Below are 18,022 nucleotides of genomic sequence, written 5' to 3'. Positions count from 1 at the left end.
GTCCGGCCCACTTTGAACATGCTGACTGTGTTGCCCAGCGAGCCTGCCCCATCTGGCCCATGGACCTCTCCTGTCCAGGTACTTATCTCGATGGCTTTTAAATGTTACTATTGTGTGCACCTCAACCACTATTTCTGGCAGCTCATTCCATTTCTGTACAAAAAAGGTGCATATGAAGTCCCTTTTAATTCTCCTACCTCTGACTTTAGATCTATGCCTTCTTGTTCTTAGCACCCTCACAGGGTAAATGTCTATATTCTTTCTCCCTGTCTGTACCCCTCCTACATTTATATACCTTTCTCAGGCCATCCCTCAATCTTATGTATCACGGAGAGTTAAGTCCTAGGCTATACAACCTCAGACCCTAGTATTCACTCAACATCTTCTCAGCACTCTTATTAGTGTTGTCACGTTTGTCCGATAACAGGGGGGGTGGGGGGGTGGTGACCAAATCTGCACACGTTGCTCCAAGTGAGGCCTCACCAACATGTTATGTAACTGTAAAATAACTTCCCTCCCACCATCGACACACACAAGATGCTGGAGGAACTCAGGAGGCCAGGCAGCATCTACAGAAAGGAGCACAGTCAACGTTTCAAGCAGAAACCCTTCGGCAGGACGGGAGAAAAAAAGCTGAGGAGTAGCTTTAAAAGGTGGGGGGAGGGAGGGGACAGAGAAGCACAAGGTGATAGGTGAAACCTGGAGGGGGAGGGATGAAGTAAAGAGCTGGGAAGTTGATTGGTGAAAGAGACAGAAAACCATGGAAGAAAGAAAAAGGAGGAGGAGCATAGAGGGAGGAGATGGGCGAGCAAGGGGGTAAGGTGAGAGAAGGAAAAGGGGGTGGGAAATGGTGAAGGAAAGATGGCATGGAGGGGGGCAATGGAAGTTAGAGAAATCCATGTTCATACCATCAGGTTGGAGGCTACCCAAATGGAATATAAGGTGTTCCTCCAACCTAAGTGTGACCTCATCACGACAGTGGAAGAGGCCATGGATGGACATATCTGAATGGGAAGTGGAATTAAAATAGGTGACCACTAGGAGATCCTGCTTTATGTGGTGGATGGAACGTAGGTGCTCGATGAAGCAGTCTCCCAATCTATGTCACGTCTCACAGGTATACAGGAGGCCACACTGGGAGTACCAGACACAGTGTATGACCCCAACAGACTCACAGGTGAAGTGTCACCTCACCTGGAAGGACTGTTTAGGACCCTGAATGGTAGTGAGGGTGGAGGTGTAGGGACAGGGGTAACACTTGTTCCGCTTGCAAGGATAAGTTCCAGAAGGGAGACGAATGGACAAGGGAGTCGCATGGGGAGCGATTCCTGCAGAGAGCAGGAAGTGGGGGCCGGGGAAGCTGTGCTTGGTGGTGGAATCCCATTGGAAATGGCAGAAGTTTCAGAGAATTATCTGCTGGTGGTGGAGGCTGGTGGGTTGGTAGGTGAAGACAAGAAGAACCCTATCTCTGGTAGGGTGGCGGGAGGATGGGGTAAGAACAGACGTGGGTGAAATGGAAGAGATGCGGTTGAGGGCAGCGTTACTCAGTGCCCTGACTGATGAAAGTAGGAATGCCTTTTTCACCACCTTGTCTACCTGTGATGCCACTCTCTGCAAACTGGGCAGTTGCACCCTTAAGTCCCTCTATTTCCTAGTCACATGCTCTCAGAATATCATATGCTTCAATGAGTTTGTGCCTCATTCTAGTCTTTATCGCTTTCTCTGTTTCTGGGAGCATACACACCGTGACATATATCTCGCTGGCATCTTCAGGGACATTGAAGATAAGACTCATCTCGCCGATGTTGTCTGTAAATCCTCTCTGAGATGCCTGTATAGTTTTCTTCTCCTTGATCATTACAGAAATCTCAATAGGTGCCTTCGCAACTGGTGAATAATCCTGGTATGTCACTATTGCCTGTAACACAGCACAAGTGTATGAGAAAGCTGGTCTCTCTCTACATCAACATGAGAACAGCAAACTTTAGAATCCTTGTATCTCCTGTAATTAAAACTTTCAAGAGAAAAGATAAGTTGGGATGGTCCACATGTCCTAAATGTTATAACAACATAATTGGTTTAGTACTGTCACATGTACTGAAATACAGGGAAAATCTTTGTTTTACATTCTATTCATACAGATAATTTGAAAACAAAAGTACATCAAGGTAGTGCAGGGAGAAGTAATCATAGAATGGAGTGTAAAAATTTCAGAGAAATAGTAATGAGGGAGAAAATAAGATGCATAGGCCAGGATGAGGTAGATTATGAGGTCAAGAGGTCATCATTATTGTCAACATTGGGACAGAACTCTCACTGAGCGAGATGGTATGTGTTTTAAAGCCTTTGCATTGGAAGCCTGATTGGATAGAGGAGAAGAGAGAATATCCAGGGTTGGCACGGTCTCATGAGAACTAAGCAGACTGAGAGACTTTGCTTATGTTGGCTGCTTTATTGAGGCAATGAGAAGTGTAGATGGAGAGGAGGCTGGATTCTGCAATGGACCAAGGGGTTTGCAATTTCTTCTGGTCTTGACTGTGACGCATCCAGATAGGATGCTCTCAATAAGAATTAACAAGGATCAATGGGAGCATGCTGAATTTCTGTAGCCTTCTGAGGAAGGCCCATACTCTCTTGGCCTGGATGCTGTTTCTATGGAAGTGACTAGTTTCCCAGATACCATCTACTGAATCAACGTATTTGCAAAGACTCGAAAGAATGTGCTTGTCCCTCACACTCTCTCACCTACTTGTTTGCAAGGTTAGACTAGGACTGAAAATGGGTCGAATATTTATGTGCAAAGGAAACAGAATTTATGACAGAAATTACAGTAAGTTCCTCCAGTAAAAGCCAATTAATTTCAGCAGGACAGACAGTGAACAGGAGGTGGCTAGAATTACTGTAGTATAACTGACAGAGCTAATGCCTCAAAGCTCCATCAATCCGCATCAAAGCTCAAAAGTTCAAAGCAAATTTATTATCAAATATATATGCAACCCACAGATACATTTTTGTGGGCATACTCAATAAACCTATAGAATAATAGCCTTAACAGGATCGATGAAAGATCGTCCAACTTGGGTGTCCAAACAGAGTGGAGAAGACAACAAACTGGGCAAGTAGGAAAAGAAAGAAATAATAATAAATAAATATCAAGAACATGAGATGAAGAGTTCTTGAAAGTGAGTCCATTGGCTGTGGGAGCATTTTTGAGCAAGTGAAGATATGCCGTTCGGTTCAAGAGCCTGATGACTGAAGGGTAACAACTATTCAATCCCAACCTCTGGTGAGTCTATGTGTGGAGTTTGCACTTTCTCCCTCTGAATGTGTGGGTTTCCCCAGGTATCCAGTTCCCTCCGACAAGACAGGTAGGTTGGTGGATTAATTGGCTGCTGTAAGTTTGCTGTGGGCAAGGATGGAAACTGGAGCAAGGGGGTGATGGGATTGTGGGGAGATTTTAAATGGGATTAGTATAGGATGAGTGTAAGTGAATGCTAAAAGGTCAGTATGATCTCAGTGGATTCAAGGGCCTGCTTCTGTGCTCCAGGATGCCCTGACTTCATTGTACAGTATATCGAGAATTTACCTCCATCACCTTTGCCTGTATGGAACTGGAGTTACACAGTGATCGTCACTTTAACTGAGCAGTACCATTTTATGCAGGTTAAGAACAATGACGTTCAGTTCACTTGAAGTCATTGCAATGATGAGGATGGCATTGACCTTAGGAATAGGTCCCTTGAACTACAGTACCTGTCCGGACCCTGTGTACGTACACCATCCCCCCGCCCATCCACCATCTCACGCCATCCACACAACTCCTCTATAACCTCATAGCCACCTGAATTCGGAAGGGAGCTCCAGGTATAAAGAAGCGTCTCATCTTTGACAAATTGACGATGTAGGGTCTAACCTCAGTGTTGTTTCTTCGACTTTCTTTCTCACCTGTAAAGGATGAGACAACGAAGCATTACTTTGTTGATTAATGAGGAGAGAACATACCTTGGAATTTTTCTGAGCCGACCATCTCAGGACTTTTAGGCGCTGTCATATTCCAAGCTGCTCCAAAAGAAAATACAGAACAAAGGTGTCACATTGTCACGATATAAACCCACTCCATGGAGGAACCTGAAGACGCACACTCAAGTGATTGATGGCAGAATAGCTTCTTCCTCACTGTAATCAAATATCTAAAAAATTCTCAAACTCAGGAACACCACCTCACTATCCCCCTTTTACACTCATAGTAACTTGTTACACCCACATTGTACTGCTACCACAAAATATCACATTTCAACACTTATGCCAGTGACAAGAAGTCTGATTCTGTTCAATCTAATCCTTCCCTCCCACACATCCCATAACCTTCCATTTTTCTTTCATCTATGTGCCTGTCTAGAAGAGTCTTAAACGTTCCAGATGTATCAACCTCTACCAGTACATCCTAGAAGTGCATTCCAGGCACTTACAGATACTCTGTGTGAATGTGAAAAACATACCTCGGACGTGTCTGCTAAACTTCCCTCCACTCATCTTAAAAGAATGGCTGGTATTAGCCATTTCCGCCCTGAGAAAAAGAGAATTCCAGAGGGAGAAAATGTCTCTGGGATCCATCACCCCCTCTTGGGAACCATTGCCCCCTAGAAAATCTATATGCTCAGCAGGATGGAGAATTTTGACATGCTCCGTTTGACACCCACAAACGTTCATTGATGCACCGTATCTGGATGCTTCCCAGCTTGGTATGTCAAATGCTCTGCGTGTGACCACAGGAAACTGCAGAGTGCTGTGGATACAACTCAACACAACATGGAAACCAGCCTCACCTCCATGGACAATCTCACTGCCATGGTAAAGCAGCTAGCGTAGTAAGGAATTAGGGGTTATGGGGAAAAGGTGGGTAGGTGGAGATGTGTTCACGGCCAGATCAGCCATAACCTTATTGAATGATGGAGCAGGCAGGACAGGCCAGATTGCCAACTCCTGCTCCTATTTCTTCTGTTCTTATTGTAACATGCTGTAAGGTTTCACTGATAATGTAATGGTTTCTCTGTAGCAGCAATGTTTGGGTTATGACTAGAGATAATGGGGTTTGGAATGCTGTTGTTCTTTCTTGTGAGTCTGGAAGAGAAATTTTCATGGTCTTTGGTCAGCAAGAGGAGAAGGAAGAAGCGTGTGGAGAGAGCTGAAGACGGAGTGGATCGGGATCAAGGGTTCGAAGGTCAGCGATGCTCGGAGGAGGTCAATGATTGATGAATAGCCGTATTAATGAGCTCAAACGTGCACTTCTGACTTTTCTCTCAAAATGGGCACATTTTTATTTTTATTTTCTTTACTAACCCTATATTCAGGTTAAGATTTATAAGATTATCAGTCAGTTAATTGCATCTGGCGTACTGTCTGATATTTTGCGGTTCAGATTTGTAACCGGGCAACACATCACGCAGCATCCACACAAACGAGATTTCTCAGTTTGGCGGAGCCAGAAGTTGTCTTCCCCTAGACAAACACATTGCTGGCTGAGCCTGAGGGTTACGTTATAATCAAAGATCCTACAGACGATGGGGGTATAAGTACCACCAGACGTCATCCCTGATGAAGTTGGCAGAGTTTGTTATCAAAATGTTAGTTACAATGACATCTGTACTGGCTGGAAGCCTGAGAGGAGTTTATTCATCATATATGCCAGAAAAGCACTAGATCCTTTTTCCTGCTAACAGTTCACAAAACTACTTCTTACAAATGTGATTCTACGACTAAGCTGCCTGCGATTGGAACCTGTGGTTTACATTTTGGTGTTGTGATTTGGGGCCGATTGAGTGCCCTGGCACTTTGTTGTCTCTGAGGGAGTTTGGCGAGGTTTAGTGCAGTGGGTGAGTCCTGAGGGCCTGGAAGCCTGAAGACAGGACACAAGCCTATGATCAACTAAATTGCCTCTCTCTCCAATGGAGGCATCGAGTAAGGCTGAAGCCACCAAGGACTGGTGTGTGCTCAACGCTATCCGCCTGTGTTTGACTGGTCTTACGCACTCTCACTAGCTGCTGTCGGTGGAATGTGAAGGAGCCTCGGGATCCATGTCCACCTGGATTGATCAGAAAATCTGTGGACTCTATTGGGGGACTTTGAGGATCATGTCACATATGTCCCTGGATTCTGGTTACTTTTTTTTCTGCTGATCTTGAGCGGTTTGATCGATGCAGACTGAGGCACGTTGATGAAGGATGGCCCTGCGACCTGCATTGGCTAGCGGTTTGGCCTGAACTGACCTAAACTGAACGTGACTGGAATCCTGGTTTGGTATTTGATATTCTATGTGTTTTTCACTCTCTTTCTGCCGTTTGCGTAAATTGTTCTTTTTTCTCACTCGGTGGGTGTGTGATGGTTTCATGAACAGCTTGAATGGTTGTTCTTTGCTTTGGCTGCCTACCCAGATGACGGATCTCAGTGTTGTATCCTGTATACATACTTTGATAATAACTGTACTTTGAATCTTTGGAATCAATTTTGTGTCTGTTGCACAAGATTTTCAGCATCTGCAAAATATTTTCTTTCTCTCAACTTCCTATTCTCGTTTCTGCCTTCTTTCTTTCCAGTCCTGATAAAAAGTTTCGGTTCAAAATATCAATCATTTGTTTCCCTCCGCAGTCTGATCTGCTGACTCCCTTCAGCATTTTGTTTGTGTGCTATCCTTTATTTACTGATCTACTGGTGTCTTAAATACATTCAAAGTCAACAGGAAATACAAACCAGAGCCTTACACCTCTCAGAAACTGGTGTTTCCTATCTGTTCAGTTACAAAGTCATACAATACAAAAACACACCTTTCAGCCCAAGCATCAAGCACCCATCTAGACTAATCCTAGTTGCCAGCACTTGGTCAACGCCCTGGCCATGAGGTGCTCATTCAGATATTTTTCAGAGTCGCCTCTAACACCCTGTAAGGCAGGGTGTTCCAACTCCCAGCACCTCTGGGTGAAGATATTCCTCAGATGGACCACAGGTAGGTAGGAATAACAACTTTGAAGTTGTACTCACCTGCAGCCTTAAACCGGAACTTCCTGTGACCGTTGTATTCCTCATATTCTTCGGTAACAGCCTGAATTTCAAAGTCTCCAACCCTTTAAACAGAATGGGATCCAATTATAATGCAAGTCAACTTGAGTTTTTTTTATAAATTAATATCCCAAGATATTACTACACCTGTAACTACTCTTTGATCTTTCTTGTAACTTGGAAATAGCTTAATCCTTTGATCATTCCTAAAATGTAGAGTGTTCGTTTGTGGTTCTTTCACATTTATCAAATAATTAACCCCTTCACCAGCACCACTGCTTTATACTGCTTTGGTAAGAGCTCACACCTGGAGCCCTTCCTGTGAGAGAGCGAGAATAGATCAGAAGTACCATCTGTTATGAAGCAGAACATATGGATGAAAACAAATTTCCCATGGATGCATCTTTGTTGCATCTGATGAATGGGTCATAGTCTCATAGAGAGGTACAGCAGGGAAACAGACCCATTGGCCCAACTCTTACATGTTGAACAAGGTTCCAACTGAAGGCAGTCTCCTTTGCCTACATTGGGCCAAAACCTTTCCTAGCCATTTACTTACCCAAATATCTTTTAAATGTTGCTATTGTACCTGCTTCAACCAACTCCTCTGGGAACTTCATCCATATATGGACCACCTTTCCGGTCCCTTTGAAATCCTTCCCCTCTCACCTTTAGCCTCTGCCTTCTAGTTTTTGGTTTCCTTCCCCTAGGACAATAGTCTGAGTACATTCACCATTTCCATGTCCCTCATGATTTCATATGCCTCTATAAGGTCACCACTTGGTCTCCAACACTCCAGGTAGTTTTGGGGAACAGAGGAGATGCTCAGAAGACTTCTTATCCCTCCATCTGCCTTTGCTTTGTATTGCCGGTGGATGTTACAAGAAAAGAAGGGTCACATTGGTACAAGGCAGCAGAACATCCCAAAGTATTTCACAGGCAACCACAGAAAGTGTCTTGCAGCACTGACAAAGTCTGGGATTTGAAACATGAACTGTTCCTCTCTCTCTTCACAGATGCTGTCTGGCCTGCTGAGTGTTTCCAGTATTATCTGGTCACATTTCCCATTCCCAGTCAACCAGGTTAGGCTAAAGATATTTAGGGTCAACATTTGGACTGGAGTCACACAGGAGCCAAGCCTGAGGGTGTGGGCCAGATAGAGCCTTACACTACAGCCTGGTAGTTACAAGGTCACCGGTAATATCTCAAACTTTTATCTAATTTTTTTTATTGACACACCATAGAAAACAAACTGTGTGTATCACTGATTGGTAAGGCAACTGCTCAGCAAAGGATAAGGAATGGCACAGAATTTTGGACATGGTCCCACATCCCCTCCATTGACTCTGGCTACTCCATGGAAATATGCACATTGCAATACACAATAATAGAAGAAAAATGTATATTACAATCAGAAATATATATAAATATTAATTTAAGTAATAGTGCAAAAGGAGAGCAAATAATTGTAAGATAGTGTCCATTCAGAAATTTGATGGCAGAGAGGAAAAAAAACTGCTCCCAAAACTTTGAACGTGTGTCTTCCAGCTTCTAGATCTCCTCCTTGATGGTAGCAATGAGAGGAGAGCATGTCCTAGGTGATGACGGATGATGCCTTCTGAAGATATCCTCAATGATAGGAAGGCTAGTGACCATGACAGAGCTGGCCGAGTTTGCAAATTTCTGCAGCTTTTTCCGATCCTGTGCAGTGGCCCCCTCCATACCAGACAGTGATGCAACCAGTTGAATGCTCTCCATGGTACATCTGTAGAAATTTGTGAGAGTCTTTGGTGACTTATCAAGTCTTCTCCATCTCCTAATCAAATATAGCTGCAACCGTGCCTTCTTTGTAATTGTATTAATGTGTTAGGCCTAGTATAGGTCTTTACAGATGTTGACACACAGGAACTTGAAACGTCAGCCTTTCCATTGCTGATCCCTTGATGGGGACCACTGTGGACTTCTCCTTCCTGAAGCCCATAATCAGTGGTCTTAGTGATGTTGAGCGCAAGGTTGTTGTTGTGACACCACTCAGCCAGCAGATCTATCATACTCCAATATACCTCCTCTTCCTCCTGCTGCCTCAAAAAAACAGTCAGCATAATCAAAGATCTCATCCACTGCAGACCTTCTCTCATCTACCTTCTTCCATCAGGCAGGAGATACAAAAGCCTGAAAGCACACACTACCAGGCTAAAGGACAACTACAATGTTAAATATTACTGAATGGTTCAATAATAAGACAAAATGGACACTTGACCTCACAATCTACCTCGTTATTATCTTGCACCTTATTGTCTACTTGCACTGCACTTTCTCTGCACTTAATTCTGCATTGTAATTATTTTACCTTGTTCTACCTCAATGCACTGTGTAATGAGTTGACCTGCACGTACAGCATGCAAGACAAGCTTTTCACTGTACCACAGTTCATATGACAATGATAAACCAGTTTCAATTCTAATTCCAAATCCCAGGCCACGCTTTCTTCTCGCTGCTGCCATCGGGAAGCAGGCACAGAAGCCAGAGAACTCACACCACCAACTTCAGGAACAGTTATTACCCCTCGACTGAACCAGAGGGGATAACTTCATTTAACTTCACTCGCCCAATAGCTGAACTATTCCCACAACCAATGGGCTCACTTTCAAGGACTCTTCATCTTATCTTCCTGATATTTATTATTTATTTATTTCCTATTATCAACTCTTTTTTCTTTCTTTTTGTATTTTCACAGTTTGTTGTCCTTTGCACACTAATTGTCCATCCTCATCCTTCATTCTATTATGGATATTGGATTTATTGTGTATGCCTGCAAAAACATGAATCTCAGGGTTCTTTACGGTGGCATATATACACTTTGGCAATAAATGCGCATTGAATTTCGAAGTCTTCATACTGTCTTCAGTAATATCAATCCAACCTTCTCCACTATCTGCACTGAAGGCCCATTGCAGCACCAAAAGTTCAAAAAGTGATGGTGGTGGGATTTGAATATCGAGCCACAGCTTTTTAATTCACATTTATTTAAATTTCCCAGTTACCACAGTAAGATCTGCGCTCGCATCTCCAGATAATTAGTTAGGGGCTTGGAGAGTGACCACCATGCTGTTGCGGGTAGAGTCTGAACTCTGATCCTGCCGATGTGTGGAATTTGCATGTCCTCTCTGTACCCTGTGGCTCCCCCCAGGATACCGTCACATCGCGGAGACTGCACGTCAGTGGTTTAATTGGCCACTAGTGAGTAGGTGTGTGTTAGAAATTATTTTGGTGGGGGGGGGGATGAATTCAAGATGAAGAATTGGGGAAGACAAACTGGGTGAGGGTAGGATTAGTACCGATTAGTGCTTTGTGGTGGGTATGATCCAATGGGCTGAATGGTCTGTGGCCCTATTACATCCTCCCACAAATGCCCTACCAGACCCACAGTGTTTGGGAGAACCAGACTTACATTGATGGTCTGATACTTATTTCACCTCTGCAGACCTGGCCTGAGCCCTCTCTTTGACTCTCAACTTCCATGAACAAGACACCTGCTTTCTGGAAGGGAAGAAGACACAACCTTGAGTTATCAACAGCTGCAGCAAGGAGCAGGCGAGTGGGACTGTCAGAACAGTATAACCAAAGAGGCAGTACAGAGCAGAACGGCCTCCATCTGTACCAAATTGACATGTGAAGTGATACCCTTTAAACGTCTGAACTTGAAGGCAGAATACAGGGTTAATGGTAGCTTTCTTAACAGTGTGCAAGAACAGAGGGATCTCATCCCTCAAAGTTGCCATGCAAGTTGACAATGTGGTTAAGAAAGTGTATGGTGTGTTGGCTTTCATTAGTCGGGGTTGTGTTCAAGAGTTGCAATGTAATGCTGCAACTCTGTAACACTCTGGTCAGACCACGGTCAGAAAATTATGTTCATTTCTGCTCATCTCATTATAGAAAGGATGAGGACACTTTAAAGAAGGTGCAGAGGAGATTTACCAGGATGCTGCCGGGATCAGAGAGCATGAATATAAGGAAAGGTTAACCAAGCTAGAGCTTCCCTCTGTCGAGCAAAAGAGGGTAAGGGGCAACATGATAGAGGTATTAAAATGATGAGGGGCATATATAGAGCAGGTCACACTTAGTGGAGCAATAATATCAGTGCCAGACTCTGGAGCGAAGGTTCCCGAGTTCGAATCCAAGTCGGGTTGAGCGTCGAGCTAGCAACTCGGCCTCATAAAAACAAGAACAGCTTGCTATGGAAACACCATCATAATGGTGCCCCGATAACTCCACTGCTGAGTTAAGGGCTATTCTTTATATATAGAGTAGACCTTTTTCCCAGGCTGGCAATGGCCAATTCAAGAGGACACAGTTTTTAGGTGATTGGAGGAAAGCATAGGAGGTAGTTTCTTTTACACAGAGAGTGGCAAGTGTGTGGAATACACTGCCCCGGATGGTGGTAGAGTCAAATATATTAGGTCCCTTTAAAAGACTCATTAACACATGGATGAAAGGAAATAGAGACATATGTAGAAGGAAGGGTTGGAGTGGTTTAAAAGTTCAGCACAACACTGTGGGCTGAAAGGCCTGTACTGATCCGTATTCTATGTAATGTTCCCATTATAGACTGAAGATGTGCCAATGTATCGGATGCTGCGGATTGCAGAAGAGAAATCTCTCTTGGATATGGTGGTAGACCCTTGCAGGGGATTGCTCTGATCTCTCTGCTAGAGGACGGAGGTTCTGGTCACAGCATTGCTGTGGAGAAAATCAGTGGAGGCTGGCAGGAGAGAATTACTTGACCAGAGCAACAGAAATTCTGCTGGAGGAACTCAAATGGTTGCACAGTATCTGTGGGGAGAAAAGGAACTCTCAAAGAATTGGATCAAAAAATGCATCAGGGCTGAGAATGGAGGTAGGAGATGCTACCTGATGAATGGGTGAAGAATGGTGTGACAGGGGCCAGAATATACATCATACAACACAGGAACGGGCCCTTCAGCCTGACAGGGGCCAGAATATACATCATGCAACACAGGAACGGGTCCTTCAGCCTGACAGGGGCCAGAATATACATCATACAACACAGGAACGGGCCCTTCAGCCTGACAGGGGCCAGAATATACATCATACAACACAGGAACGGGCCCTTCAGCCTGACAGGGGCCAGAATATACATCATACAACACAGGAACGGGACCTTCAGCCTGACAGGGGCCAGAATATACATCATACAACACAGGAACGGGCCCTTCAGCCTGACAGGGGCCAGAATATACATCATACAACACAGGAACGGGTCCTTCAGCCTGACAGGGGCCAGAATATACATCATAAGACACAGGAACGGATCCTTCAGCCTGACAGGGGCCAGAATATACATCATACAACACAGGAACGGGCCCTTCAGCCTGACAGGGGCCAGAATATACATCATACAACACAGGAACGGGCCCTTCAGCCTGACAGGGGCCAGAATATACATCATACAACACAGGAACGGGCCCTTCAGCCTGACAGGGGCCAGAATATACATCATGCAACACAGGAATGGGTCCTTCAGCCTGACAGGGGCCAGAATATACATCATACAACACAGGAACGGGTCCTTCAGCCTGACAGGGGCCAGAATATACATCATAAGACACAGGAACGGATCCTTCAGCCTGACAGGCGCCAGAATATACATCATACAACACAGGAACGGGCCCTTCAGCCTGACAGGGGCCAGAATATACATCATACAACACAGGAACGGATTCTTCAGCCTGACAGGGGCCAGAATATACATCATACAACACAGGAAGGAACGGGTCCTTCAGCCTGACAGGGGCCAGAATATACATCATAAGACACAGGAACGGATCCTTCAGCCTGACAGGGGCCAGAATATACATCATACAACACAGGAATGGGTCCTTCAGCCTGACAGGGGCCAGAATATACATCATAAAACACAGGAACGGATCCTTCAGCCCACAGTGTTGTGCTGAACTAAATAACCAAGTAGTTAAATGTTGAGTTAAGCTAATCCATGTGGTTTGTGGTTATTTGAAGTGAAAAATTCTATATTCCGATTTTCTGACATTGTTGGAATATTTCAAGCTTCTAGTGCTGACTGCAAACATAGATCTGGTCTTATAAATTCAATAAAATATAAATCCAGAAACAGACTAGAAGTGGAATATTTGGATAATCTAATGAGGATTAAGACATATCTTCCATCTGGATCTGAAATTAATCTGGACAGTGTTTACAGACAATGGATTTCTAATAAAGGCAGATGAGAAAAAGTTTATGAAACATGAAATATTTTCTTTGTTTTACTGTATTTCACTATACCCTTCAATTAATAAATAAAATCAAAGTACGTGATTTTTCCATTTTCATTCTAAATATTCATGGGAAATTCATGGTGTCTATATATACACACACATAAAAAATGAAAAAAACTTTTGAAATGCTACAAAGTTTTCAGGTTGTGTTAGAACTTCCTGCTCAGAGCAATGGTTGGTCTGCACAGCTGTAAAAAACCTTGGTGGTCAGCATGGAGGTGATGAGCCTGTCCCTGCGCTCTGTGATTCGATGCAGAGATCATTAACTCTGTGTTACAACAGTGACAATACTACAGTGAAGCAAAGAGATCGTCACTCACCAAGATCTTCAGCCTGGCCTCACAATCTGTCAGCTTCAAATTGTGGTCCAAGGTAAAACTTCGGAAATAGACTGGAAGGGGGAGGTTTGATAATCAGAATGTTAGTTGAGATAGACAAAATGCCATCAATTAATAATGCCGTTTTCTTTTCTCTGATAACTGGCATTGTTAGTAACCCAGCTCATCTTTCCCCACCACTGGTAATATCGACAGGGGGCGCTGCCTCAGGAAGGCAACAACCATCGTCAAATGTCTCCACCATCCGGCCCATGCCATTCCCTTTGCAGCTACCGTCAGGCAGGAGGTACAGAAGCCTGAAGTCCTACACTACCAGGTTCAAGAACAGCTACTTCCCCTTCAGAATTTTGACTCTTGAATCAACACGCGTAATCTTATTCACTACAATTATCAAAGCCTCTTTGATTACTTTTCACTAAAATAAACTTGTTATTAGACTGTGTTGTAAGTATTGTGTTTAATGCATGTTTAATTTATGGTGTTTTTCTTGTGAATGCTGCTTATAAGGGTTATGCTGCTGTAAGTTTTTTTTATCGTACCCGTGCGTACATTTATTGACACACAGCGTAGAATAGGCCCCTCAGACACACTGCCCACCAACCCTCTGATTTTAATCCTAGCTTATTCACGGGACAATTTACAATGACCAATTAACCTAACCAATGAACCTACCAACTGGTACATTTTTGGACTGTGGGAGGAAACCCCCGTGGTCGAGGGGAGAATGAACAAACTCCTTAAAAGCAGTGGCGGGTCTCAGGTCACTGGTATTGTAAAGCATTGTGCTGACTCCTTGGACTTCAGTACATTGCAACAAAGTTGACTCTGACAATGGAAACTTCCTTTGAGAAATTAAAATAGTAGGGCCCCAGGATGCCTGCAAAAGTCATAAGATTGATAGTAAAGTCCCAACTCCCTCACCATCAACAAGGAGTGGCAATTCACCGTCCCACTAACTGTGCGGACTAACAAAGTCTCCCTGTGGTGACAGGAGATTTTGGGGTCATCACAGAAGCTGCGGGAGTGTAAGAGGCCAAACTTTCTAGCTGCTGCAGTGCCACGCTGGTGCTCTGGGAGGTGGCTACAGAGGATTTTGCTAGCATGCAGGCTACAGTGATGATTGCTGGGTAGCAGGTCATTGTGCTGAGCCAGCAATGTCTCAATCCCTTTCAGTAAAGTTGGGAAAATAAGGTAGACAGCCCGAGACACTTTTCTACACCAGTGTTCACTACAGATTTCATCGGACAGAGCTCGCTGCTGAACAAGATTATTTTTAACTAAGCACTATGAGAGGCTTTAGTTGGTGAACAAGTATCAGTTCTGCGCTGAAAATCCTGACTAATGAAACACTGTTGGTGTAAGTGGTGCCTCAGAGCACCAGAGAATTGGGTTTGATCCCGACCACCGGTGTCTGTGTGTGGAGCTCTCACTTTCTCCCGGAGTCTGCGTGGGTTTCCCCCGGGTGACCGGTTTCCTCCCAAACCCACAAAGACACATGCACAGGGGGGTTAGCTGGCTGTTGTAAATTATCCTCAGTGCATGGGTGAGTGGCAGAGTCAGGGGGAGGAATTGGGAATTGATGGGAATGTGAGAAGTATAAAAACTCAGAGTGGGAGACAGTCGATCAGAAGGTGGGAGATAGGCGAAACTGGAAGAGGTGAGGAGTTGAAGTATAGAGCTGCAAAGCCAATTGGTGAAAGAGTTGGGGGAATCTAACAGGAGAGGGCAGAAGTCCCATAATGAGATGCTAATCTATATAAACCTACTCCACAATCAACCTAGGGCTTTCCTTCTACATAGCCAATAACACATTCTTCTTTCACTCATGTGCATAGCTAACAGTCTCTTCACAGCTGACAGTGCATTCCAGGAACTTGCCTGCCGCTCTCCGTGTAAGAAACTACCTGACTTCTCCCCTAAGCTATCTTCCTCTCACTCCTTTGGTATTGGTCATTCCCACGGCCCACCCACTCTATCTTTTGAATTTTTTTGAGGATGTGGCTAAACACATTGATGAAGGAAGAACAGTAGATGTAGTGTACATGGATTTAAGCAAGGCATTTGATAAGGTACCCCATGCAAGGCTTATTGAAAAACTGAGGAGGCATGGGATCCAAAGGGACGTTGTTTTGTGGATCCAGAACTGGCTTGTCCACAGAAGGCAAAGAGTGGTTATAGATTGGTCATATTCTGCATGGAGGTCGGTGACTAGCGGAGTGCCTCAGGGATCTGTTCTGGGACCCTTACTCTTTGTGAACTTTATAAATGACCTGGATGAGGAAGTGGAGGGATGAGTTAGTAAGTTTGCTGATCACACAAAGGATAGAGGTGTTGTGGATAGTGTGGAGAGCTGTCAGAGGTTACAGCGGGACATTGATAGGATGCAAAACTGGGCTGAGAAGTGGCAGATGGAGTTCAACCCAGATAAATGTGAAGTGGTTCATTTTGGTAGGTCAAATATGATGGCAGAATATAGGATTAATGGTAAGACTATTGGTAGTGTGGAGGATCAGGGGTAACTTGGGGTCTGAGTCCATAGGATGCTCAAAGCAGCTGTGCAGGTTAAGAAGGCATACAGTATATTGGCCTTCATCAATCATGGAATTGAGTTTAAGAACCAAGAGGTAATGTTGCAGTTCTATTGGACCCTGGTCAGACCCCACTTGGAGTACTGTGCTCAGTTCTGGTTGCCTCATGGTGCGGAAACCATTGAAAGGGTGCAGAGGAGATTTACAAGGATGCTGCCTGGATTGGAGAGCATGCCTTATGAAAACAGGTTGAGTGAAATCGGCCTTTTCTCCTTGGAGTGATGGAGGATGGCAGGTGACCTGATAGAGGTGTACAAGATGATGACAGGCATTGATCGTGTGGATAGTCAGGGGATTTTCCCAGGCTGAAATGGTTGCCACAAGAGGACACAGGTTTAAGGTGCTGGGAAGTAGGTACAGAGGAAATGTAAGGGGTAAGTTTTTTATGCAGAGACTGATGAGTGCGTGGAATGTGCACGCATTGGTGGCAGAGTGGTGAGTGCGTGGAATGTGCACGCATTGGTGGCAGAGTGGTGAGTGCGTGGAATGTGCACGCATTGGTGGCAGAGTGGTGAGTGCGTGGAATGTGCACGCATTGGTGGCAGAGACTGGTGAGTGCGTGGAATGTGCACGCATTGGTGGCAGAGACTGGTGAGTGCGTGGAATGTGCACGCATTGGTGGCAGAGTGGTGAGTGCGTGGAATGTGCACGCATTGGTGGCAGAGACTGGTGAGTGCGTGGAATGTGCACGCATTGGTGGCAGAGTGGTGAGTGCGTGGAATGTGCACGCATTGGTGGCAGAGTGGTGAGTGCGTGGAATGTGCACGCATTGGTGGCAGAGACTGGTGAGTGCGTGGAATGTGCACGCATTGGTGGCAGAGTGGTGAGTGCGTGGAATGTGCACGCATTGGTGGCAGAGACTGGTGAGTGCGTGGAATGTGCACGCATTGGTGGCAGAGTGGTGAGTGCGTGGAATGTGCACGCATTGGTGGCAGAGTGGTGAGTGCGTGGAATGTGCACGCATTGGTGGCAGAGTGGTGAGTGCGTGGAATGTGCACGCATTGGTGGCAGAGTGGTGAGTGCGTGGAATGTGCACGCATTGGTGGCAGAGTGGTGAGTGCGTGGAATGTGCACGCATTGGTGGCAGAGACTGGTGAGTGCGTGGAATGTGCACGCATTGGTGGCAGAGACTGGCGAGTGCGTGGAATGTGCACGCATTGGTGGCAGAGACTGGTGAGTGCGTGGAATGTGCACGCATTGGTGGCAGAGACTGGTGAGTGCGTGGAATGTGCACGCATTGGTGGCAGAGACTGGTGAGTGCGTGGAATGTGCACGCATTGGTGGCAGAGTGGTGAGTGCGTGGAATGTGCACGCATTGGTGGCAGAGACTGGTGAGTGCGTGGAATGTGCACGCATTGGTGGCAGAGACTGGTGAGTGCGTGGAATGTGCACGCATTGGTGGCAGAGACTGGTGAGTGCGTGGAATGTGCACGCATTGGTGGCAGAGACTGGTGAGTGCGTGGAATGTGCACGCATTGGTGGCAGACTGGTGAGTGCGTGGAATGTGCACGCATTGGTGGCAGACTGGTGAGTGCGTGGAATGTGCACGCATTGGTGGCAGAGTGGTGAGTGCGTGGAATGTGCACGCATTGGTGGCAGAGTGGTGAGTGCGTGGAATGTGCACGCATTGGTGGCAGAGTGGTGAGTGCGTGGAATGTGCACGCATTGGTGGCAGAGACTGGTGAGTGCGTGGAATGTGCACGCATTGGTGGCAGAGTGGTGAGTG

At 45.3% G+C, this 18,022-nt stretch overlaps 1 protein-coding gene across 1 annotated transcript in view; it reads right to left on the bottom strand.

Annotated features, from left to right (window-relative positions):
- Nucleotides 1–18,022, bottom strand: part of LOC132394797 (uncharacterized) — a 118,455-nt gene that overhangs the window by 90,356 nt on the left and 10,077 nt on the right. The window contains exons 4-8 of the mRNA XM_059971204.1: nt 13,691–13,761; nt 10,505–10,593; nt 7,036–7,118; nt 3,842–3,945; nt 1,745–1,918 (exon numbers count right to left, since the gene is read on the bottom strand). Coding sequence (XP_059827187.1) covers nt 1,745–1,918; nt 3,842–3,945; nt 7,036–7,118; nt 10,505–10,593; nt 13,691–13,761 — 521 coding nt within the window. The remainder of the gene's footprint in view (nt 1–1,744; nt 1,919–3,841; nt 3,946–7,035; nt 7,119–10,504; nt 10,594–13,690; nt 13,762–18,022) is intronic.

This window comes from Hypanus sabinus, chromosome 5 (assembly GCF_030144855.1).
Source record: "Hypanus sabinus isolate sHypSab1 chromosome 5, sHypSab1.hap1, whole genome shotgun sequence".
NCBI lineage: Eukaryota > Metazoa > Chordata > Chondrichthyes > Myliobatiformes > Dasyatidae > Hypanus > Hypanus sabinus.
Note: the sequence above shows the minus strand (reverse complement) of the source record. Positions and strands in the feature narration are given on the sequence as shown.